At 42.2% G+C, this 24,156-nt stretch overlaps 1 protein-coding gene across 3 annotated transcripts in view; it reads right to left on the bottom strand.

Moving 5' to 3' along the window:
* Positions 1–24,156, bottom strand: part of LOC133402470 (cGMP-inhibited 3',5'-cyclic phosphodiesterase 3A-like) — a 90,683-nt gene that overhangs the window by 22,519 nt on the left and 44,008 nt on the right. For 2 of the 3 annotated variants that reach the window (XM_061676234.1, XM_061676235.1), the window contains exons 2-3: positions 16,500–16,550; positions 3,662–3,922 (exon numbers count right to left, since the gene is read on the bottom strand). In XM_061676234.1, the coding sequence (XP_061532218.1) occupies positions 3,662–3,922; positions 16,500–16,550 (312 nt within the window). The remainder of the gene's footprint in view (positions 1–3,661; positions 3,923–16,499; positions 16,551–24,156) is intronic. The other variant, XM_061676236.1, reaches the window with a different exon arrangement.

The following is a 24,156-nucleotide window of genomic DNA, read 5'->3' as shown; positions in this document are numbered from 1 at the left end:
GTTCAGAAGTAAAAACGTCAAATGGATCATCTAGATGACATTGTCATTGTACCAACACATAGAGATGATACAATACCCCCGGGTGTTTTCTTTAAAATAATGGGAAGCATTTGATATTCTTGAACTGTACGAAACATCACGTCATCATTACCATGCGATCTGTTTCTCACACTGTCCGTGTGAGTCTCTTTCCTCTCTTTGCTCCTTCCCTGGGAATCCTAGTACTCCGTGCCTGTGTGTGATGCTTCCATCTGCTTCATGCCGTGCAGCAGCTTGGCAAAGAGGTACTAAACATGGCAACATCTCTCCCTCAGTCTCCTGCATGATGGCCCAATAAATTTTGGCTCGGAATCGTGAATGAGCCCATTCGAAGCAAGGTGTCTCAAAAGCACACTTTCCCTCACATGCTACTGGTTCTGCTCAATTTTATTTCCATTCCAAATATTAAAACTATAACCCAGACTTCAAAAAAAAAGTAATTCATATAAAATGTCTAAACTGGCGTGGGTTTCCCCTTTTCCTCGAAAATAATGTGTTATTTCAACGCATTTTAATAATTGGCAACCGATGTTCATATTTCAATTAAATGAATTCAAAGGACTTTTTTCTGCGCATACAAGCATCATCACTATATAAGCAATACAAAATTGTATTTACTCATCGGCCACATGAGGTACTGCATATCTGCATCGTATGAGATCTAACAAAAAAAAACTGGTGTGATATTAAATGTAAACAAAATAAAGTTCATAATTTTTCACCCTTAGACTGATAACGAGACTGACTCGAACCTGCCGTGTTTGATTGAGAACTTGCCCAGCTGCAAATAGACCCCGTAAGTGAGACTGCGCCTTTTAATGCGGTGCGCCCTATGGTTGTGAAAATACAGTATGTAGGGCAACATATAAAACCAACAGTCACCCAATCACAATGCTACAAAAACAAAGCCATCAGAATGATTAGTCGAGCTGGCTACATAGAATCAACCAATCCACTATTTATTAAATACACAAACATTTTACGATGTAGTTGAATTTCAAAGAGCACAGGTATTGTACAAAACACATAATAATTTACTTTGCCACGGGAACACGTGTATTTAAGAAACATAACCCAAGAACAAATATAAAACAGAGATGTGTCTCCGTTAGACGAGTTTCCTTGTGGAATGAATATGATAATGAACTGAAAATGCAGCTCTTTTATTCTGTTTAAAAATATGTTAAAACAAGAGTCATAAAAAAATAAATAAATACAAATCAGGCACAAACAAAACTGTTGATAATAAAGCTTGGATATGTTAGCTTGACTGTTGGGCTCTGTTATTTTGAATACCTAGACTATATTGTATATGCATAGCTTCCTATTTCATTATTATTATTATTATTATTATTATTATCAAAGTCAAATCTGCACACAGATTTAGGGGTTTGACCCTACAAGTTTTTTACTTGTTCCCATTCCTATTGAACATGTACATTGATATCGAAGGACAAAATCTACCGATGCCTTTTATTTTTGTTTTGACTTTACGTTGTTCTGTTTTTTCCCCCCCTCTTTTAGTTCATTACAACCGGTCTTGAGTTGAATTGTTCGTATATGTTTCATAAAGTTCTAAAAAAAAAAAAAAACGACTTCGGTACAAATGTGAATTACGTCACCACCATATAAATGAAACTCCGGCATAAAGCGAGAATCCCTTTAAACTTGTTGTGAGAATGGACAAAATCAGCTGTGCAAATATAGCGAAGATTGTCCAACATTGCTAATGTAGTGGTTCGCAAAGCTGATACGCATACAGTTTATGTAGTATCAGTCAATTCACCCTGTGATTGACTGGCGCCCATCCTCTCATGTGTCCCCGAACACAATAAGTGAATATAATAATATAGTGTAGGTGTGCTTAATTGTCAAGGCCGGTGATAATAAACTAAATGCACTTGGATGTTTACAGAGGGTGTAGTGGTTCACTTGTATGACTTCTGTGAGGCCAGCCTGGGTTCAGTTCGTACTCAGTGATCGTGTGAATGCGAGTGTAAAAGGTTCTGTCTCTATATTTGCCCTGCGATTGACTGGCTGCTAGCTAGTCCAAGGTGTAGTCTGCCTTTCGCCCAAAGTTAGCTGGGAGAGGCTCTAGATCTCCACCGCCAGAACTGGAAACACATCACAGAAAATGCTTGGATGGAAATGGATTCCATTTGTGCGAAACACAAGGGCAAACCAGAAAGTCTGTTTGTCTTTGCAACTTGTATATAAAGGGGAAGCTTTCAGATTAAAAAAACCTGGTGAATTTGATGGAGAAACAGGCATACAGATGATGAGGTCCGCAGACATATTTAAGCCGCCAGGTGTTGTCACTTGCTCATTCCAGATTTAATAAGGGTACCCGCTCATATTGTCTGTTGCCACACTGGCCAAGTGCAGTGACAATGCTCCAGTCACGCACAGACCGCTGCGATTACCCATTGTCCTCTTCCTTATCGTCCTCTTCCTATCATCCTCAGAGATCTGTCAAGACTGTCATTGCACATTTAAAGGGAGTGAGAGGAGTTGCTTTGATTGGCGGCAAATGAAGTCGGCTGTAAACAATTGTGACGCAGCTCGCCCATTCTCGGATCCGCCTGCGCTAGTCTACAAAATTAATAACACCGGTCTAAACCTGGTGCACAGTTTTTACGACAGATTTACACCGGTTATGAAAATAGGTCCCTTAGTGTTTTAGAACAATTCATCATGAATAAGTCATGGTAGCAACGTAGCAACTGTGGCTAACATTGGCTCACTTACAGTGCACGTTCACGTTAGTGACGGGCGTGGCCTTGGTCAGCGACTCGAGGTGGGTGGGAGTGAAGTGTGGCTACATTAAAATCCTGCGAGCAGTTTGAAAACGGCCTATCCCTTTAAAAAGTGCTTGAAAAAACTAAATCCTGCGAATTACCACGAGCCACAAATGCAAATGACAAATGATTTTCTTTTGTCGTTCATTGCTGACTTACTTGCCTCCTGCTGCAGTTCTCCTCTTATGCAGAGCTGGACACAGTGACTCTGGGGAGTCCTAATAAGTGCAGACTCAGTGGTCACTCCTACAAGTCCAAACAATGTGAATGGTTTCACCGAAGGACAGCCAGGATAGGCGTTGCCTTCAAAAACGCACTAAAAGTGATCAAAAAAACCACGGTGTACATCCAACTTTTAACATGCAATCGCACGTCTTTTTAACCTTTTCGAGAGAGGCATTAACTGCCAAGTTGCCCTTCCTTCTGCAACATCCCAGCATGCACGCACGCAAGCACACATGTACACGTCTGACTTCTGCACATCTGTCATGTTGACACAGCTGTGGCTATGAAAGGGAGAAGCGAGCTCCAAGCAGTAGACGTGCTCTATTTTTCTTCACTCAACTTTACGAAAACACACTCCTTCATTTGATGCTAAAAGGTCTGAGAGGCAGCAGCAGCCATTAGCGGCAAGACGGGCTCAAAGATTAATGTGTGTAGAACGATTTGTGCCCTTTAAATCATTTGGGCCCTAATAAGGTGTACCGCAGGTCCATCTAAGGGTACTTTCACATACTTCCCAAAGACAACTGTACATTTGGATGTTTGGGCTGGACTCTCTCATCGTGATTTGCACCACATGTTGCCTCCGTGATTTTTCTTACCTTATGGATGGACGTCTTCTCTCCCTTCTCAGGTCCCTCCTCGGAGTCGGAGCAGACGTAGGCGTCCGAGGGGTTAAGCAGGGGAGAGGGGCGTGGCCGGTGCAAGGGCTGGAAGGTGAGCTGGGTGGTGAGCAGGCTGCTGACAGCCCGCAGTGAGGTGCAGGTGTTGGAGGGCAGAGAGGGGTCAGCCAGCAGGTCTGTAATCAGTCCATGTGCTTCTCCCATCACTGCAATGTCCACCATGACACTGGTGCCTGATGACTGGAAAAGCGAAAAAAACACAACTGCATGTCAACAGCTACCAAATTTTCCTGGCGTCACCATTTAGAGCGTACAGTATTATAAGATGCTCTGTGGAGGCCAGATAAGTTCATCCACACCAAACCTATTCAAACATGCCTTTTTGGCAGTGGTGAGAAGCAATGACCTATATTTACAACCTAAATTTTAATATTTGTTCCATGAAATCGTATTAGTTTTCCTCTGTTGTTTTGGTACATTTCTTAGATCAAAGTTTAAATTGTCTGAACTACTTGTTCAATCTTCACATCGTTGTGTGACTTGTACATATCGAAAAACGGTTTCTCATTTTTTTGAACTGAGAACTGAGTTTTTCTTTTTTTTTAGCTTTTGACTGCTTGCGCCAGTGTCGTGTGAGCCGGTGTTGTTTTCGCAGACAAAAAGTGAAAAGTTCACAACCTTCTCTTGATTGAACAGCCGTAAGTGAGCTTGGGTCAGTCTTTGCTGTCGGTGAATCGATCCACCCGACTCAACGCCACTCGTTTTGCACAGACAATGTTATCAGATTTTTCTCGTCCTCAATGTCACATTCCCTTTTACACCAGCTGCTAGACAGCCAAGAAAAAAAGAAACAAACAAAAAAAAAACAAAAAAGAGTGCGTTTATGCTGGCTTAAATATCCCGGGGCTGGCTTCAACACAACATGTGTGTGTGAGTACTCTCCATTTAGCCCTAACATGTGGGAACATTTCACATTTTATTTTCCTTACTCATATCTGATAGGTCGCTGTACATGTGAATGTTCCTTGCTCGTCTCCGGTTGTTGCCACTTTCGGCTTGTTCAGTACAAAATGCTTTGTGTTCATCTACGAGGTTACTCTTCATCCACAATTTATCTGCATCACCTCAATACCTTTCAGCTCACTCTCATGCATGCTGTCCACGCTCGATGTAAACAAGCGTCTCTTGGGCTATTTAGAAGCTGATTTAAGAGTTGCCGAAGGAGAATATGGCTTCCGCACGACATCTGCTTGAAAATAAAACATGACCCCTAGCGAGTCTCATATCTTCACACACTCTTACACGCATGAACCATCTGGATCATCTGCAAATAAATACAACAGAACCTTCCCAAAGGTGGTACAATTTGCAGTTCAACCATAATGAGAAATACGGCTCATAATTCAAACAAAAACTACAAAAATTAACCGTGATCATGTGAAATGTGAGCAAATCTTGCAATACGTTAGCTCAGTGAACATTTAAAGGATATGAAGCCAATGCAGAAGGGAGGATATAGTGATCGTAACCATAGAACCATGAACGGAATTTACTGTGACAATAGGAGAAATACAAATACAAATTCAACACCAAGTTTATCCATCCATCCAGCTACTGTAGTACTTTTTACTCATTAGGGTCATGGGTTAACTGGAGCCTGGGTAGACCAGGGTTTCAAACTCATTTTTATACAATATATATAATGTATCACTTTAATGTTTGTAACAGGTTATGAACCACATCTGACTCACTCCGCAGTTTTCTGGAAAAACACTCACTTTCACTGTTGATGCCAAATATTTGGATTGATATGACAAATACTACTTCAAAACTGTTAAAGTATGACATTTCAGGCTCAAAAAGAGTCAGGAAGGCCAGCAAGCCTGTTCACAAGTAACATACACAGTCAAACATGGTGATTGCTGGCAGAAATAACAATATACAATAGAATGCATTTTTAATGAGGTTTGCAAAAGCAGAATAAAATATTTTTGTTATAACTACTGGGCGGGTGGCACGGTGTGCGACTGGTTAGCACATCTGCCTCACAGCTCTGAGGACCTGGGTTCAAATCCGGCCTCACCTGTGTGGAGTTTGCATGTTCTCCCCATGTCTGCGTGGGTTTTCTCCGCACTCCAAATTGCCCGTAGGTGTGACTATGAGTGCAAATGGTTGTTTGATGTGTCCTGCAATTGGCTGGCAACCAGTTCGAGGTGTACACCGCCTCTCGCCCAGAGTTAGGTCAGATAGGCGCCAGCACGCCCGCCGACCCTAGTGAGGATAAGCAGTATGGAAAATGAATGGATGGATGGATGGATAACTGCTGGGCAAACATTTGTGTTAAATTAACAGCAGCAACTTTGACTGATGTTAGCCCCCAAGAGCACGCAATAATCATACTAACCTGATGGCCTGTGCCAGTATACTGAGCTGCAAAATGATTAATGCACAAGGGGGATATTTAGTTTTCTTGACGTGTAACATTTCAACCGCAAACAAGTATCAATAAACACTTTTTTTACGATCAGCTCATGGCCAAGTAAAACACAAGGTGACGCGTGAACATTCTGTTGTGATACGGCTGAGCGATGGCGGCCTGCACGATGAACCATTTTTCACTGGCCGTGTGAACTGGCTGTGGAAGAGCGCGTCAATAGGCATGTGGTGGATGAACGCCCAGATAAGGGCCCGCCCGTCATGCACAAAAGAGCCAGGGATAGTCAAAACAAATCAGCACTCACTTCTGAAACCTTGTTTGTGTGCACTCACAGCTTTTGTTCACTCGGGTCCGTACATTTACATCTTTGTGCAAACAGATCGGTCCTGAAGTAAACAATGGTGCAAATGACTTGTTAACATTCACGAAGGTGCAGATAACATTCAACCTCTATACAATCACGTGATGCGATTGATATGCCCGCTGCATGGATCGGTCGGACATTCATCCATCCATTTTTCATAGAGCTTATCCTCGTTAGAGTCGCGGGTGAGCTGGAGCCTGTCCCAGCTGACTTTGGGGCGAGAAGCGGGGAACACCTTGAACTGGTTGCTAACCAATCGCAGGGCATATATAGATAAATAAGCATTCATGCTCGCATTCACACCTCAAGATAATTTAGTCTTCAATTAACCTAAGAAACATGTTTTTGGAATGTGGGAGGAAGCCCATGAAAGTGCAGGGGAGGAGCCCGAATTGAAACCCTCCAACTCAGAACTGTGAGGAGGATGTGCTAACCAGCTGGCCACCGTACCGCCCACCAGTTAGACAGTTCAACTAAAAACGGAGAAAAACACGATTCGGGCATTTTGGTGAGTAAAAACCTTTGAAACTAACTTTGAAAACAGATGTCAGAATGGAGGGATTTGAAAAGTTAAAACAAGCCCGAGTTAGTGTCCCCTCTAAAAGTATTGGAACAGTGAGGCCAACTAATTTATTCTTTAATGTAGACTGAAAATATTTGGTTTTACATGAAAAGATGAAAATGAGACAAGGGCTTTTATTTCCAAGTACATCTACTTCTGTTTCACAATTTCGTTTTGGCTGGTTACACCCTTCAGCCTGCTCTTTCGAAGGCAAAATGCATGCTCTACAGGTTTTTAGTCTGGAGGTTGACTAAACCAGTCTATAACATTCCACTTTTTGCCTCTGATGAACTCCGTTGTTTCGACACTTTGTTTTGCGTCATTATCGTGCTGCATCATCTGATCACACTGACTACAACAATGCAATCACTAGTTGCAACAAAAAAGGTGATTAATTATTTGGCGCATGAGGTGCATCTCTGTGTTTTTTTTGCCATTAACTCACATTAAGTTAATTTAGTATGAGTATTTTTTTTTCATCCTTGCCTCTGATTATGTTTAACGATGATTATTAATGGCGTACACAAAAGGAGATCGCATACTTTCTATTTTTGATCTGCTCCTAATTGTGCACTTTCAACCTCTTGGCTCCTTCATTGAAACCGGCCATCCTTGGAGTCTGCAGTAAAAGGACAGTGATTTGTGGGGATGTTGGAATTGTGCAATAGTGAGAAAATAATGTGTCCCAGGAGGGAAGTAAATGCTGGGACAAATGGCCTCAGGGCCCTACTGGAAAGAAAGGAAGGTGTTTGATCTTTCAAGTAAACACATTTAAATCCTATAAGCAACTCTGAGTCCTCACAAGGACTGAGCCATGCATGCTACAAGAAGTTTTGGTCACACTTGTAATCATACAGAAATGTAGGACGACATTGATCAAGAAACTGCGCAATAGAATAATAACAATAACAAAGCCCTTACATTTTGTGTTTTGTTTCCCCCCTTTCAGGGGCATATAATGCATATAATGCCCCTGAAAGTGGTGAATCGCGGCAGAGGACTAACACAAAACTCCCTCTGGATTCTCCTCATTCCCAGCCAGGCTCCTCGAGCCAAAACTACACCCAGCACTCAACTTCCCAAACAACCCCCAAGCCCAACTCCCTTTATGAGATCTTTAGAAGCAAGCAAATTACTCAAACTCCGCTGAACCCGGTTCCTCTGCTGCAGGATGGCCACAACATCTTGTTATTGCATGTTTTATTCAAGCAAAGGGTGTGTAAGGGGACATAGGGGGATGTGGGGCAATCAAAATAAAATCAATCTTATATCAAGTAAGTCACAGTTATTCCAAGAGAGGCGTGTGTTTCATGTGGCATATTTGAGTGTATTTGACAGCTTTTGGGCACTACTACTTAGTTATCTTACTCGAAATAAAGTAGTTTCGTTGCGGTATTTGTAGCACTGAATTGGAATACGGGAAACTACCTCTGCATTGTAGGGTCCCTTATAATCCTCCTTGCATGCTTTGCCAGGGCCTACTTACAGAATGTCAATTTTGCAGTACTAATCGTAATTCAGTCTATTCAACATATAGCCCTGAATAAAAGAAAAACAAAGTCAAATATACGTACATAAATTAAAAGAAGGGTTACGTATTTAACATGCACACACACGCCGCGACATCCGGTGGTGCTTCTGGAATGACCAACGTCCATGTGACTAAAAATGAAAACAATGACAGCACATTCAGACTGTGCAGGAAGGCAGGACTTCATGAAAAGTCCAATTCCCAGAGAATGGAGTACGTACCCACTGAAGCAATCGAATGTCAAGTTATTTTACGTGAATACCACATTAAGATGAAGATTGTTCATACCGTTTGTACAGTATATTAAAGATGCGGATCTCCATCATTGAAGCCAATGCGCTACGCATCTTATACATTTAGGCTGTGCATCACTCCAGATAAGTTTCAATAGTTTGCAAAGGCAAAAGCATAAGTTATATCCTTAGAAAGAGACAAGGTTGTTTTAATTAGAATGCCCTAAGCCCCCTCCCCCTGGCGTTTGTTTCCCTCCGGGTATTCAGGCGTCCTCCCACATTCCAACAACATCAGTGAAGACTAAATGATCCATAGGTGTGTACGTGAGTGTGAATCTTTTTGTTTTTATCAATATGTGCCCCGCGACTGCCCTTTCATACAAAATACACAATGAATTGACTATGAATTAACTGACTTTTGGAATTTCTTTCACATGTCTACGACAGCATAAAATAACATATGACCAATTACGCGGTACAACATGGTATACGAGTAACATAAGCAATGGATTTGGCTGACAATGCAGAAGGCATGTTATTGTATTTGAAATGTTAATACAGTAGATCCAAGAAATAAGATACTTCAGTTTTGCGTTTTCTTACAGATTGATTTCATTAGAAGGCCAGCATGAAGTGATTTTTTTTGGGGTGATGTTTGGATTGTCTACAATCTTACAATATAGACCTTTTTCCATATGTACTGTTACTTCAATGTCCATTCCAAAGCTAAAGCATCCACTATGAGCTTTGGCTCGAGAGGGTAAAATAAAACATGCGGTTTGGAAAATGAGGCTGCTAATGTGCAACGTGCTGGCGAATACGACACGGTGCAAATCAATCAAGCCCTCGTGTTAGCAGCTAAAGAGGTGAGTGTGTGTGATGCAGGCATGCAACGAGGTGTCATGGCACAGTGAAACTCGCAGCAGAGCCAAGGGAAAAAAGCCTGCAGATGGAGACGCTTGCCAACAAGAACATCAACCTCTCACACATTTTGTCACTCAATGGACGCTCGCAGAATTCCACTGATGGATACAAGCTTTGCAAAATGACCAATCACTAAGAGGATGCATCAGTCAAACAAGGCCAGACGGAGAGATCAGACTGTCGCCCTGATGTGTATTACCACGCTGACAGTTTGAGGAGGAAATTAGACGTACATTGATTGATTACAATTCCTAGCAGAGTTATGATCACACATCATTAAATAATAATTAATGTCGCCGTCCCACAACAACTTTGCAGGATTTATTATTGCTATCTAATCTCACGCTGTCGACACCTTCTCTCTATTCATTTTGTGAGCCTGTCCTGCTGATAGCAGCGCCAAGGATGCGCGCACACGCGCACACACACACACACACACACACACAGAGCTATGTGCCGTGCCAACATCCAAGGGCATTGTTTGTTCTCCATGTCATTCACAGTGGTGCCCTGTGGCTCAGTGGCAGCTCAATACATCAATGATGCCCAAACACCCAGCTCCCAAACATGGAGTAAGTACTGTCAAAATTGTGTGTGTGAATATTTGTTCTCCACAAGCTTGTGTCTCGCTGCAGTTTACTGCCCTCTAATAACCCCAAAGTGACCAAATCAAAATCACAGCACTTTGTCGTTCAAGCCAAAACAATGAAAGAAGGGCTCTGCAGGACGTTTTACCATGATGTCGCTTGTTCATCCGGGTGGCGAAAGCTGAGGCGTTCTCTGGTAACGCCACAAGTAAACAAACCCTTCTTTGTTGTCGACCAAGACAGAATGTTTGAGAAAAGGGTCAAAGACTTGAACAGCATTTTCTTCCTGATTTTCTGGCTAGTGAACCAATTCGTTGTCAGTGACCGACGGAAAACTACAACTGCAATAATCCATCCCTTCATTTACTCCACCGCTTATCCTCACTAGGGTCACAGGTATGCTGTAGCCTATCCTAGCTAACTCCGGGCGAGAGGCGGGGTACACACCCTGAAGTGGTCCCCAGCCAGTCACAGGGCACATAGAAACAAACAACCATTTGGACTCACAGTCACACCTACGGGCTATTTCGAGTCTTCAGTTAACCTAACATGCTTGTTTTTGGGATGTGGGAGGAAACCCGGAGAAAACCCACGCAGGCACAGGGAGAACATGCAAACTCCACCGAGGCGAGGCCGGATTTGAACCCCGGTCCTCAGAACTGTGAGGCAGATGTGCCAACCAGTTGACCGCCGTGGTGCCACCATTCATAATATATATTAATGATAAAGCGGTACAGAAAATGGATGGATGGATATTTGGAGTGCACCTGAAACTGCTACTTTTTGCTGACGACCCAAGCATCTTTTGTTCATGCGATGAGCTCGCGCAATTGCACAACAATTTGAACATGCTTAAGGTGTGGTTTGGTGATATAAAAAAAAAACATTCGCTAGATGTGAAGAAAACAACATGTCTGTTATTCGGAAATTACACTATGGATGGACAGATAGATAGAAAAATAAATGGGGTTAAAATTGAAAGGGTGCGGTGTAACAAACGGGAAACCAGATATTAAGCATCTTCAATGCAATGTCGCAAAAAGCATTGCCATCATTATCCATCCATCCATCCATTTTCTGAGCCGCTTCTCCTCACTCGGGTCGCGGGCGTGCCGGAGCCTATCCCGGCTGTCATCGGGCAGGAGGCGGGGTACACCCTGAACTGGTTGCCAGCCAATCGCAGGGCACAGAGAAACAAACAACCTTTCGCACTCACAGTCGTGCCTCCGGGCAATTTAGAGTCTCCAATGAATGCATGTTTTTGGAATTTGGGAGGAAACCGGAGTGCCCGAAGAAAACCCACGCAGGCACGGGGAGAACATGCAAACTCCACACAGGCGGGGCCGGGGATCGAACCCGGGTCCTCAGAACTGTGAGGCTGACGCTCTAACCAGTCGGCCAAAGTGCCGCCCATTGCCATTGCCGTCATTAGTAACGCTAAAAAAGAGACTACACTATAAACAACTACACACTCTTTACTGTTCCCTAATTTTACCATATTGACAATATTGTGTTGAGATCTGGGGAAACAACTACAATAATTAATTGCAGTCAACAATCCCCCTCCAAAAAAGAGCCATAAGGACCAGTCAAAAGGTTTGGGTATCTGGAACACACCAATTCTCTCTTTTCAAGATGGAATCAATATTAAAACTCACACGTATATTATACGATACTATTATATTACACATATTAAACAGCACAAATAATGCATAAGGCCCAGAACTACAAACTACCAGGAACCATTCAAAATCTGTTCTGGAATAGGCAAGGTCGTTACCCTTTGAGGGGTCAACACAACTTTCAAATATTACACGTATGCACAACCAGGAAAGTTTTTTGTTTGTCAATTTGTGGTGTGAAACGGAGGAGCAGTATGAGTGAGGAGTTCAAGCAATGTCCAAACATAAACCTCTTGAAAATAATGTATAAAGATATGTTGCACGTAGGCTATGGGGAAAGGGAGGACAGATGCACAGTATGTATATGAATGATTGTGTACATAGGGATGTTGGTACAAGTGTTTATAAGAGATACTGTATTTTGGGGGGGCGGGATATATGTCTTGTATGTACAGTATGTTGTATTTATTTGTCACTTCACCACACTTCTTGATGTATAATGTATTTTCGGTCATGGTGAAGGGGTAGTTTATGTTTAACTTCTTCCTACTCCGTTTTAGACTAGCAGTGCATAGTGTTGCGGGATGGGATATGTATATCATTTTGTTTTGTACTGCATGTTTGAAATACACTTCAAGCAATCAATAGACATAAGGTCCAATACCAACTTGAGCATAGCGACGTTTGGAAACGCAAGCAAGATGTCTTTTCCTTTTCCTTTCCTGAAACGTTGTCATTCTGGAGGCGGGGGGAATCCGCCCAACCGCGACGAAAAACAAATAATTTGTGAGTGAAATATAGGCCGTCAAGACGACATAAGTCCTTTGGTGTACGGACGTCACGGTGCTCAGCACACACTGCAGCCCGCATTTGGAGTCGCTGTTTCTGAACTGTAAACCATTTTACTCGCCACGTGAGTTTGCATCGTTTATACTGGCTGGAGTCTATATTACACCGCAAGCTAACACGAGCGCCGCATTGCTAACGCTCGCCGAACAGGTCAACGAAATTGAAAAAAAAACACCCTGACTCACCCCTCATTATTCTCGGGGACTTTAACAAAGCTAAACTCAACCACAAACTCCCTAAATACAAGCAGCACATCGACTGTCCTACCAGGGAAAATAATACTTTAGACCACTGCTACACTACGGTAAAAAACGCATACCGTGCTATACCTCGTGCAGCCCTGGGCTCGTCTGATCACTGCTTAATTCACTTAATACCGACGTACAAGCAAGAACTTAAATGTGCGAAGCCTACAGTGAAAACAGTCAAAAAGTGGACCAATGAAGCAAAGATGGAACTTCAAAGCTGTTTAGACTGCACAGACTGGAGTGTCTTTGAAAATTCAGCTGGCAGCCTGGATGAATATACGGACACTGTCACATCCTATATCAGTTTCTGTGAAGAGGTTTGTGTACTAACAAAATCATTTCGGACATTCAACAACAACAAGCCGTGGCTCACTGCTAAACTTAAGCAGCTTCGCCAAGCTAAGGAAGATGCATATCAGAGCGGGGACAGGGCCCTGTATAATCGAGCTAGAAACCAGCTTACTAAAGAAATGAACATTGCAAAGAGGATCTATGCAGCAAAGTTGGAAAAACAGTTTAGCGCGAACGACTCGAAATCAGTCTGGCGTGCATTCCAATCGCTGACTAATTACAAGCGACGATCCCCCCAAGCTGAGAACAATAGCACACTAGCCAACGACTTGAATACCTTCTATTGCAGATTTGAAAAGGACAGTTTCGCTCCACACACCCACCCGGCCGCACCCGCGACCACAACCACACCTCTGACTTCTGCGTTAACCATCCATGAACAGGATGTGAGACGCATCTTCAAACAACAGAAGATTAACAAAGCAACAGGACCGGACCATGTGTCCCCATCCTGCCTCAAAGTCTGCGCGGACCAGCTCGCTCCAGTCTTCACTCAGATCTTTAACAGATCTTTGGAAATGTGCGAAGTTCCATCCTGCTTCAAACGCTCCACCATCATTCCAGTCCCCAAGAAACCTGCAATCTCTGGTCTGAATGACTACAGGCCTGTCGCTTTGACATCTGTGGTCATGAAGTCCTTTGAACGTCTCGTGCTGGACCACCTCAAGAGTGTCACAGGTCCCCTGCTGGACCCCCTGCAGTTTGCCTACCAAGCGAACAGGTCTGCGGATGATGCAGTCAACATGGGACTGCACTTCATCCTAGAACATCCACAGGATCCTGTTCGTGGACTTCAGCTCAGCGTTCAACACCATCATCCCTGAACTCCTTTCAACCAAGCTTCTCCAGCTCAGCGTCTCACCTGCCATCTGCCAGTGGATTTACAGCTTTCTGACGGGCAGGACACAGCAGGTCAGGCTGGGGGAGGCCACCTCATCCACACGCAGCATCAGCACTGGGGCGCCCCAAGGTTGTGTCCTCTCTCCGCTGCTCTTCTCTCTCTACACGAACGACTGCACCTCAGCGAACCCGACTGTCAAGCTCCTGAAGTTTGCAGATGACACCACTGTCATCGGCCTCATCAAGGACGGTGACGAGTCTGCATATCGACAGGAAGCGGAGCGGCTGGAGCTGTGGTGCGGGCGACACAACCTGGAGCTGAACACGCTCAAGACGGTAGAGATGATCGTGGACTTCAGGAGGCATCCTTCGCCACAGCTGCCCCTCACGTTGTCCAGCTGCCTTGCGTCAACCGTCGAGACCTTCAAGTTCCTGGGAATTACAATCTCTCAGGACCTGAAGTGGGCGAACAACATCAACTCCGTCCTCAAAAAGGCCCAGCAGAGGATGTACTTCCTGCGGCTTCTGAGAAAGCACGGCCTGCCATCGGAGCTGCTGAGACAGTTCTACACAGCGGTCATCGAATCGGTCCTGTGTTCTTCCATCACAGTCTGGTTTGGTGCTGCTACAAAAAAGGACAAACTCCGACTGCAACGGACAATCAAAACTGCTGAAAGGATTGTCGGTACCCCCCTACCCACCATTGAGGACTTGCACGCTGCCAGAACTAAGACAAGGGCGTGCAAAATCCTCTCGGACCGTCTGCACCCCGGTCACCAGCTCTTCCAGCTCCTTCCCTCAGGTAGGCGCTACCGATCAACGCAAACTAGAACTAGTAGACATTCCAACAACTTCTTCCCTCTTGCGATCAACTTCTTAAACACCTAACCTATAATTCCATTACAACAAGCTGGCAATTTTTTGACTTGAGTTCGTTGTCACATTTCTGTGGGGCCAATTATGTATTACTTGTGCACTCACTGTAGTTGTCTCGCCATGCTGCACTATTTGCATATACTGGCCACTCATGCCAGAGTAGCATCTGCTCCATTTGCACACTGATTGAGGAGTATCTGTAACATTTGCACAACCGACATTGTCCCAGATGATCGCACTACTCGTCACTTTAAACCGCATACACTCCTTGAAGTCTCAGCGCCCTTTGCACAATGGTCATTGCACCGGACTATTGCAATATTAGTCGTTCGAACTGCTCTAAGTGCTAGAGGACTCTGCATCTTTTTGCACAATTGTTTTTTGTCAATGTCTTTATGTCCCCAAAGTGTTCTGTAAATTGACTGTTTGTTGTACTAGAGCGGCTCCAACTACCGGAGACAAATTCCTTGTGTGTTTTGGACATACTTGGCAAATAAAGATGATTCTGATTCTGATTCTGATTAAGACCTTGAGATGGCGGATTTCAGGACTAAGTCTAATTTTTAAAGATAAATAATTACTGCAATAGCAAATGCAAGACTTCTTAAGGATCTGAGGACACCTTGACACTTACCAGTTATCAATGTTGTTTAGAAATTGCCTATTGCTCTAGAATGGCAATAGTTTGACCCTGGAATGAAGAATTTGTTTTTCTCATAGGGAAAATGGTTTCCAAATCTGATGCTGACCAGCCTGTGTTCAACTTTTTTTTTTTTTTTTTTTTTTGTGGGGAGGGTGGATTGGTATTCCTCATTAAATTATGCATGTGCGGCAATCCATACATTGAGGAGAAAATGCAGTAAAACACGGCCATCATATTTTACATCCATCCATCCATTTTCTGAGCCGCTTCTCCTCACTAGAGTCACGGGTAACCCGGAGCTGTTCCCAGCTGGCTTTGGGCGAGAGGCGGGATGCACCCTGGACTAGTTGCGAGCCAATTGCAATAATTATCGTCTAATGGAATCTACGTTTAAGCTAGATGTTGTCCTAATATCATTTCTATTTAACACAGGAAATCCCATTTAACTTGTGTCAATGCTTACATCAATGCCAAATCTCTGCTAATGGCACAACAAACTCAACCTCATCTGGTATGAGTTTATTACATTATGTCCCAGGATTAAAGTTTGATTTGGCATTATATTTGCCGTCCTTTTCGGCTATACAGATCGTCTTCAGACTTCATTCATTGATTTTGCAGATGAGAAATGTTTAAAGCTTGGCAAAGGTCTGTGGTTCTGTGTGTGCTTATGTGTGTGTGTGTGTGTGTGTGTGTTTGTGTATTCGTGTGTGTCTGTGTGAGAGACTTCTTCTGCGTTGGCAAACCCACCTGTGATCCTCGGGAGCCTCTTTTGTGTTCCCAGTCTGAGCGGGCTAGCATCTGCGAGACAACAAAGACAGACCTATTGTCAAACCAATGAAAAGCTACAACATAATGGACGTAGCTCACAAGTGCCACAACCACACCTCGGTACATACATCGACATGATTCCATTACCTCAGAAGACATTTATTAAACATTTTACCTTTGCAAAGATCGTAAAGCTTTGTTTTGTCACAGAGGCATTCATTTATCTGTATTCTGAGTGTTGTGGATTATTAATTTCAGATTGTACAACATTTTGGTCCATGTAGTGGAGGAAAATTAGCTAATCAAAATATTGGAAACCGCAGGAGTTTGCATGCTCTCCCCGGGCCTGCGTGGGTTTTCTCCGGGCACTCCGGTTTCCTCCCACATCCCCAAAAACATGCATGGTGGGTTAATTGAAGACTCTAAATTGCCCGTAGCTGTGAATGTGAGTGCGGATGGTGGTTTGTTTGTATGTGCCCTGCGATTGGCTGGCAACCAGTTCAGGGTGTGCCCCGCCTCCTGCCCGATGATAGCTGGGATAGGCTCCAGCGCTCCCGCGACGCTTGTGAGGAGAAGCGGCTCAGAAAATGGATGGATGGATGGAAACCGCACGCATTACACAACGATACACAACAGCAATCATATTGCAATCGTATTGTTCAATGTTTTACCTCTCTTACAATGTAAATCAAAATGACAATATATTTGATACAGCTCTTGTATTGTTTTTTACAATTTTTTTTTGTTTATCTTCATCACATTATTGTGTGCATTTGTGAAACAATGGAGAAGCCACGGGATTGGTAATTCGTAAATGCAAAAATGAATTTGTATCCGTTTTCCCCCCCACTTTCCACTAAGCGCAGACATCTAATGCAATTTCACAGTCAGGTTTGGTTTACTTTCGTTCCTACTGGCTGCCTAAGGGTCTGGTGGAGGCGTAGGATCTGATTACCGGCTACTGTGTCTTCCTAGGCGCTTGCAAACCCCTTTTTTTCCACTTTCTCCAGAGTCACTGCATGCATTCGAGCACTAATGCGTGTTACAGAATTTCTGGACAGCCAAGTCACGACTAAAAACTCTTTGGATGTGTGTCAGTTCTCTGTCAAAAGACGCCTTGACAAACCTGACATGTCACTGTGACAAATCACTGTGGTGCACACACCAAAGGCAAGCGTCTCAGTATCAGCGCCAAATGGATAATTCAGGTGTAATAGAATGTATCACTGGGGCTTATTGAGTTGTGTCATGCTGTGGGGCAAAACATGAGCAAAACTGAGGATCGGCCTTCAAGCAGCTTTCATTGACACCGATGTGATTTGTATGGTCCTGCAATGCTGCTTGACTCTAAATAAGACATAAGCAGGATTGTTGTTCTTATGTACTTGGATATAAGCATGATTTAAAAAAAAAACAAAAAAAAAAACAAAAACCGAACAATAGGCCCTTTTGCCTCCTGGATACAAATAATGAGACAAAAAAAAAAATAATGCAAATAAAATATGTACTTCGCATTGTGAGAAATAGTGCAGTGTAAATAAAAATTACAGCAATTGCTAATGGTAAACAGTAAATAAAATAATACATTTAAATTAGAAAATTAATTACCTTGACCTTATTCAATGTTAGAAACTTACTATAGTGTAAATAAAAAATAAATGAAGCAATTAATATTGTGTATAGTCTAATCAAATTTCCCCTCAACGATTTTGAATTACAAATGTCTATAATAAATTTAAAAAACAAAATGTTGATTGAATTAAAATAATGATTAGCAAATTAGCAATTGTAATTAATTTCCCCCTCCAATATATATTTTTTTATTTTAATACTAAATAAAAAAACAGAAATAAAAATAGATTGTCAATTCCATTTCAAAACATTTGTCTCTCGGGTCAATTCGAGGCACAAAGAGCAGCTAGGAGTAAAAAACATCTAGATCAAAATAATGCAGACGGAATTATATACAGGGGATATTTCCCAAAGGTGCAAAATGCCACCTGCTAAGTGAGTCAAACTCTTTTTGGGTTATTTTGACATCTCAGCCTGAAATTACCTGTACCCATTGTCTTATTCACAGTTTTGACGTTTATGTAAGTGGAAAATTAAACAAAACAGAAAACTACTAACGAGGGGTTTGTTGTTTCAGCGCCCATTTTCTCGGTGTGCGTTTTTAGAATCAATTAACATATTAGTATGTACTGTCTGTATGTTTTGAAAGCTCCACTTGCACAAATGTCGCATGCATCAAAATAACCATCCATGCCAGAGAGGCTATACTCGAAGTTCAAGGCAGCAGCTAATCCACATGTTAAAAGGCTCATTTATTAGATTTACCGTAAATGGGTGCCAATTAACCGCTTCATTAAAGCTTTGACAACAGCACGGGTGCTGGCGGAGGGCTCGGCCAATGGTGAACCTGTGTGGTGCCTTATGAGTGTTTCCATGTGCACACATAAACTGTCTTACGCAAGCAAGCCCACCTTTCATGTGTGCACACTGAAACTGGGAAATGTGAAAAGGGTAAGATAGATATTTGTGACTGAGTGAAATCTCCAGGCCCAATCAGACTGTGGTTTTGGTCTGAACAGCTAATACATATGGATGAGTTAGTACTATACATGCAACAATACAGTGTTTAATGGTTTGCCTTGTTTGCACCACTGGAACATTATGGCCAATGTGGGGTTAGCTTCCGCTCAATGACGGTATGAATGTTAATGATTCTCTGTCTCCATACGTGTCCTGTGACTGACTGGCGACCAGTCAAGGGTGGAGTCTGCATGATATAGAAAATGGATGGATGTTATGGAAATCAATACAATGAAAATGCTATATATCTGCACAGATTTATAACACTTAATGTAGGTTAAGTCGGACCACATATTAATGAACAAAGCTTTTCAAATAGCCTAAAATACATTAGCTTTCATCCATTCATCAAATTAGAATTAGATCCTCGTTGTCCTCATTAGGGTTATGGGTATACTGGAGCCTTACCGGCGAGAGGTGGGCTACACCTTAGTCTGGTCACTAATTGCAGGGTACATACTTATAAACAACCATTCACACATATGAACAATTTGCAGTCTTCACTGAATCTAACATGCACCTTTTTCAAATGTGGGCGTAAATCGGAGTATCCGGGGAATAATGCAAGCATGGGAAGAATAATGCAAACAGCGCACAGAAAGGCCGGCGAGCCAAACCCAAAACCTAAGAGCTCAGATTGAGACTCTAAAATGGCTTATTAACCACTTTGAAGCCAGGAACGAAATAAAATGGAATTCATGCATCTAGTACAGCAAAGGTCACAAGAAACACCAGAAATTCCTGAACATGACATGCGAAATAATACTGTTCCTTTCCAGTCCTGCAGGTGTCAATACTATGCCACACAGCCAGAGAAGTCAAATGTTCAAATGGGCTTGTTTTCTTGAAGCTCCAGTTCACCAACGGATAAAAATAACAGCTTTGTCAAAGTTATGCCCCTTATTTTACCCTCTGCTACACTGTAAAAAAATATTTGGGGGAGTGGTAAATAGAATCCATGAAAATCATCTCAAATTTACATTCCTAGGTAGGTAAAGTACCGTAACAAATTGGCTAAATTGTACCTACACTACCTATGTGACAACAGTAAAAAGTGTTACCAAGAAACGTAGAGTAAGATCCACCTAAAAGCCATTGGTACTGCAATATACATCACGTGACGCATTCATGCCACACTAATTCGCTGCCGTGTCATCGGCTCATCAGCACAAAATGCCATTGCCCATCGGTGATAACTGATCACTCTGATTGGTTGTTAGCTAGCGAATCAGCACAAAAGCAAACAAAACAACAAAGGAAAATGCACTGTATGGAAAAATAAGCATAGCTAAACGCTGATCATGACATAGATTTGTTCCTGCTTGTATTATGAGTGTGTCAGGTAAGTTTAGCAGGCTATATGTACATTTCTTTTCATAAAACCGTGTCTGGGTATTGTATGGAAAACAATGATTTCTCGGCCATGCACACTAAAATGTGGAAAATGTGGAAAATGTTGGTGTAGGCATCACACTGATTGGCCAGTTGAGTCAATTGGCACAACACTTGCTTTGAAAGACTTGATACTGCCAAAATAGGCAGACCTGCATTAGTGAAATAAATATACTAAGAGAGAACACGGATGTTGAGGAACACAAAGTATACTAGCCCCAACCTCAACTCAAGCGCTGCGGTTGAAATGTAAACAGAAATGTGTGGTAAGCTATAACCTAAATATTTTATCGCTATTGAACTAAGGTATTCTTCACCCAAACGATGCGGTTTAAATTTACCTAATTAAAGTGCCGGCAAATTGTTACCCCACATGTATTGGGTAAATTCTATAGGTTGTTTTTGACAGTGTAGCTCCATTGAGCTTCCCTCTCGCTCTGCATAAAGCAGGGCTATCCATGGCGTTGCATCATACATGGGTTTATAAGCGACTGCAACCGAGCCCTCGGAAGAACGAATGATGGGTGAAAAAAAAAAAAATGGAAGAGCACCTTTCAATCGTGATGCACCGATGAATGACGATTCACCGTACTGACATGACTTAGAGGGGCAATCGAGAAATACACAGAGAAGAAATCCCTGCAGTCTATTTGGGTTGTCTGTTAAGACGTGAAAGCAATAACATTATTCTGCGAGACAAATGAAGGATTTATTGCACTCTTTACAGTCAGCTTTTATGGTTTATAGCTACCCAAATGGCAGATGACAATAACGTCCAACATATATGTGTAGTGTTAATTGTAGTTGCTTTTCCATTAAAGACAGAAAAATCCACAAATAACTTGAAACCGACAAAACTAACATGCACTGCAAATTAACTAATGCAAATAATACATTGCTTTTGATTTGTGGTCGAGCTTAATTCGTTTAAAAGCCTACATGTGACCTGGATTTAAAAAAAAAATATATATATTTTTTTTTTACCTTAACTTGATATTTTACTGCACAACCTTTGGAGGGGGGATGTTTTGTTCTTAGTCATTCTTGGGTGTTTATATCAGTGTGTTATGGGTCTTTATCCTGTCGGAAGACCCACGACCTGCAGCCAGGACCAAGCTTTTTGACACTTGGCAGCGTATTTTGCTCATGAATGCCTTGATAGTCTTGAGATTTCATTGCACCCAACACAGATTCAAGTCAATGTGTGCAACGAAGGAGTTGGTGTTACTATTACAGTGCTTAAAATGAGAAAAAGACTTTAATGTGAATGCGTGTCTCACTCAGTGGACCTCTGTCTTAATGAATACACTAAGTACTTGTAAAGTTCAGAGAACAATCTTTATGCTCGTTAAGAGCGAATGATAATGCGCTCGTGCAGCCTCCATCCCCTCGTTCTCCTCACTTAGAGTACTGTGCAGATGCTCAATAAATTATTCCCTCAGGAACTCGATATGTGATACTGTTTATCCTTTGCTTGTTTGCTATCCACTTTGCGCACACCCAGAGGTAAATGTGTGCTGCTGACCGTAAACATACAAAGACAGCAAATGAACACTCCAAGAAGGAAAGTGAGTTTACATACCTAGCTATGAGGGATGGAGGCAGACATTTCAGAAGGATACCTCAAATCTTCTCCAAATATGATACTTCTGATGTCGATACTTTGGATGTAATTTGGGTCAACCCTTTTATGAGAGCTGAATTTGAATTAAGATAACACCAAAGCTAAATTAAGGTTTCTATCTACAATATTATTCTTCACACACCCACGCCCCCCCCCCCCCCCCCCCCACAGTCGAAGGATACGAGATGCAATTTGATCTCATTCAAAAATGTGAAATGATGACTCTCCCAGCCACTGTGTCACATGAAGTTGCGCACTGACATCTGAATGAGACCCAACGAGCTCCTAACTAACTACAGCAAACACACCGGTGTAAATATGAGATCCGGGCATTACATGTTGTCTGTCTCAGACGTGTTTTTTTAAATTTTTTTAAATAACCTTATTGGCCGTCCGATATTTACAGTACTATGTCAAAAGACACGCGACAAGGCTAAAAATAAACTAGCTTTTGGAATCAAATATACTGTGCACGATGGTGACGTGGAGTAAATGTCTAATTATGACATTAAAGCATATCAATCGTGCAGCATAAAATGCTAAATATTGGCCAATACCGATCAGGCCGATAAAATCGGTGTAAAGTCTAGTTTTCTTGTCATTTCCATCTTTGAGTTTGTCATTTGCAAGAATGCAATGAATAGAACTTTGACAAGTGGACACACATACATACATATTATGTGACAAATGTTGCCCACTCGACATCCATTGCTGTCTATTAATCCGGAAAGAGGGTTCCTTACATCTGCAGTCCCTTCTCGAGGTTTCTTATTTCTCCCAAAATGGGGTTTTGAGTTTTCTTTGCCCGATTGGGGGGTTTAGATCAGGGGATGTCATCCATCTTTGTCAACTGCGGGCCTGTGAGGCCCTTAGAGACACTTTTAAAATGAAGGGCTATACAGTATATATCTAGCAGTGTCTCCAGATTACTACAGTTCAATTGAGGTTTTGTGTCACTGTCTCAAACAGATAAATAACAGGATGAACCAACATTTTCTTCAATTAAACCACAACAAATCTGAGATAATTGTTTTGGGCAATAAAGAAAAAAAGATTGCTGTTAGTAAATAACTGAAGTCACTCTCTTTAAAAACCAAAGGCCAAGTCCGAAACCTTGGTGTACTGATCGATTCCGACCTGACTTTCAACAGTCATATAAAATCAATCACTAAAACTGCCTTCTACCATCTGAAGAACATATCCAGAGTGAAGGCTTGCATGTGCCAAGCAAACCAGAAGAGGCTCATCCATGCTTTTATCGCAAGTAGACTTGACTATTGTAATGGTCTTCTGACTGGACTCCCCCAAAAGAGCTTTAAACAGCTGTAGCTCATTCAGAATGCTGCAGCTTGGGTTCTGACCAGAACAAAGAGGTCAGAGCATATTACTCCAATTCTAAAGTCTCTACACTGGCTCCCAGTCAGCTTTAGAATAGATTTTAAAGTTCTCCTACTGGAATAAGTTGCCAACAGAAGTGACGTCAGCCTCAAGTGTGAATGTTTTTAAGTCCAGGTGGTGGTTCCCTCCAGCCTATCACTCCATACAACCATATGGTCATGCCGGACAAAAGTATCAGTGCATCTTACTGCTTGGTCTAACTTATCATGTACTGCATATTCTTCTTCTTCTCTGAACTCTATTGTTTTTTGGAATTAGTGAAATGAGACAAAGAACTCCGACTGTACAAACTTGGAGGCATTTAAATTAAGAGGTTCCACTGTATACACTAGCAGTTGTCAGACTCTAGAATAGAACCCAAAATATGTGGCTAAATACACATGAACACAATTACATTTACAGCCCCAAGCAAGAGACTGAGTAGAATGAGCCACTGCAGGGGAAGTGGCAGCTGAACATGAATAAAGATAGATACTCTATATCCAGAAGTAAATGTGAAATGCCGCAAGAATAGTCAGTAACAATGTATACTATATATTGTGCTGTAGCAGTGAAACGTTTTGGGTTCTGTGGCTTTTGGGTGAAATTTCAGGATGAATCTAAAATGCATTGTAACATTTACATATGAAC

Source organism: Phycodurus eques, chromosome 5, assembly GCF_024500275.1.
Source record: "Phycodurus eques isolate BA_2022a chromosome 5, UOR_Pequ_1.1, whole genome shotgun sequence".
Lineage (NCBI taxonomy): Eukaryota > Metazoa > Chordata > Actinopteri > Syngnathiformes > Syngnathidae > Phycodurus > Phycodurus eques.
Note: the sequence above shows the minus strand (reverse complement) of the source record. Positions and strands in the feature narration are given on the sequence as shown.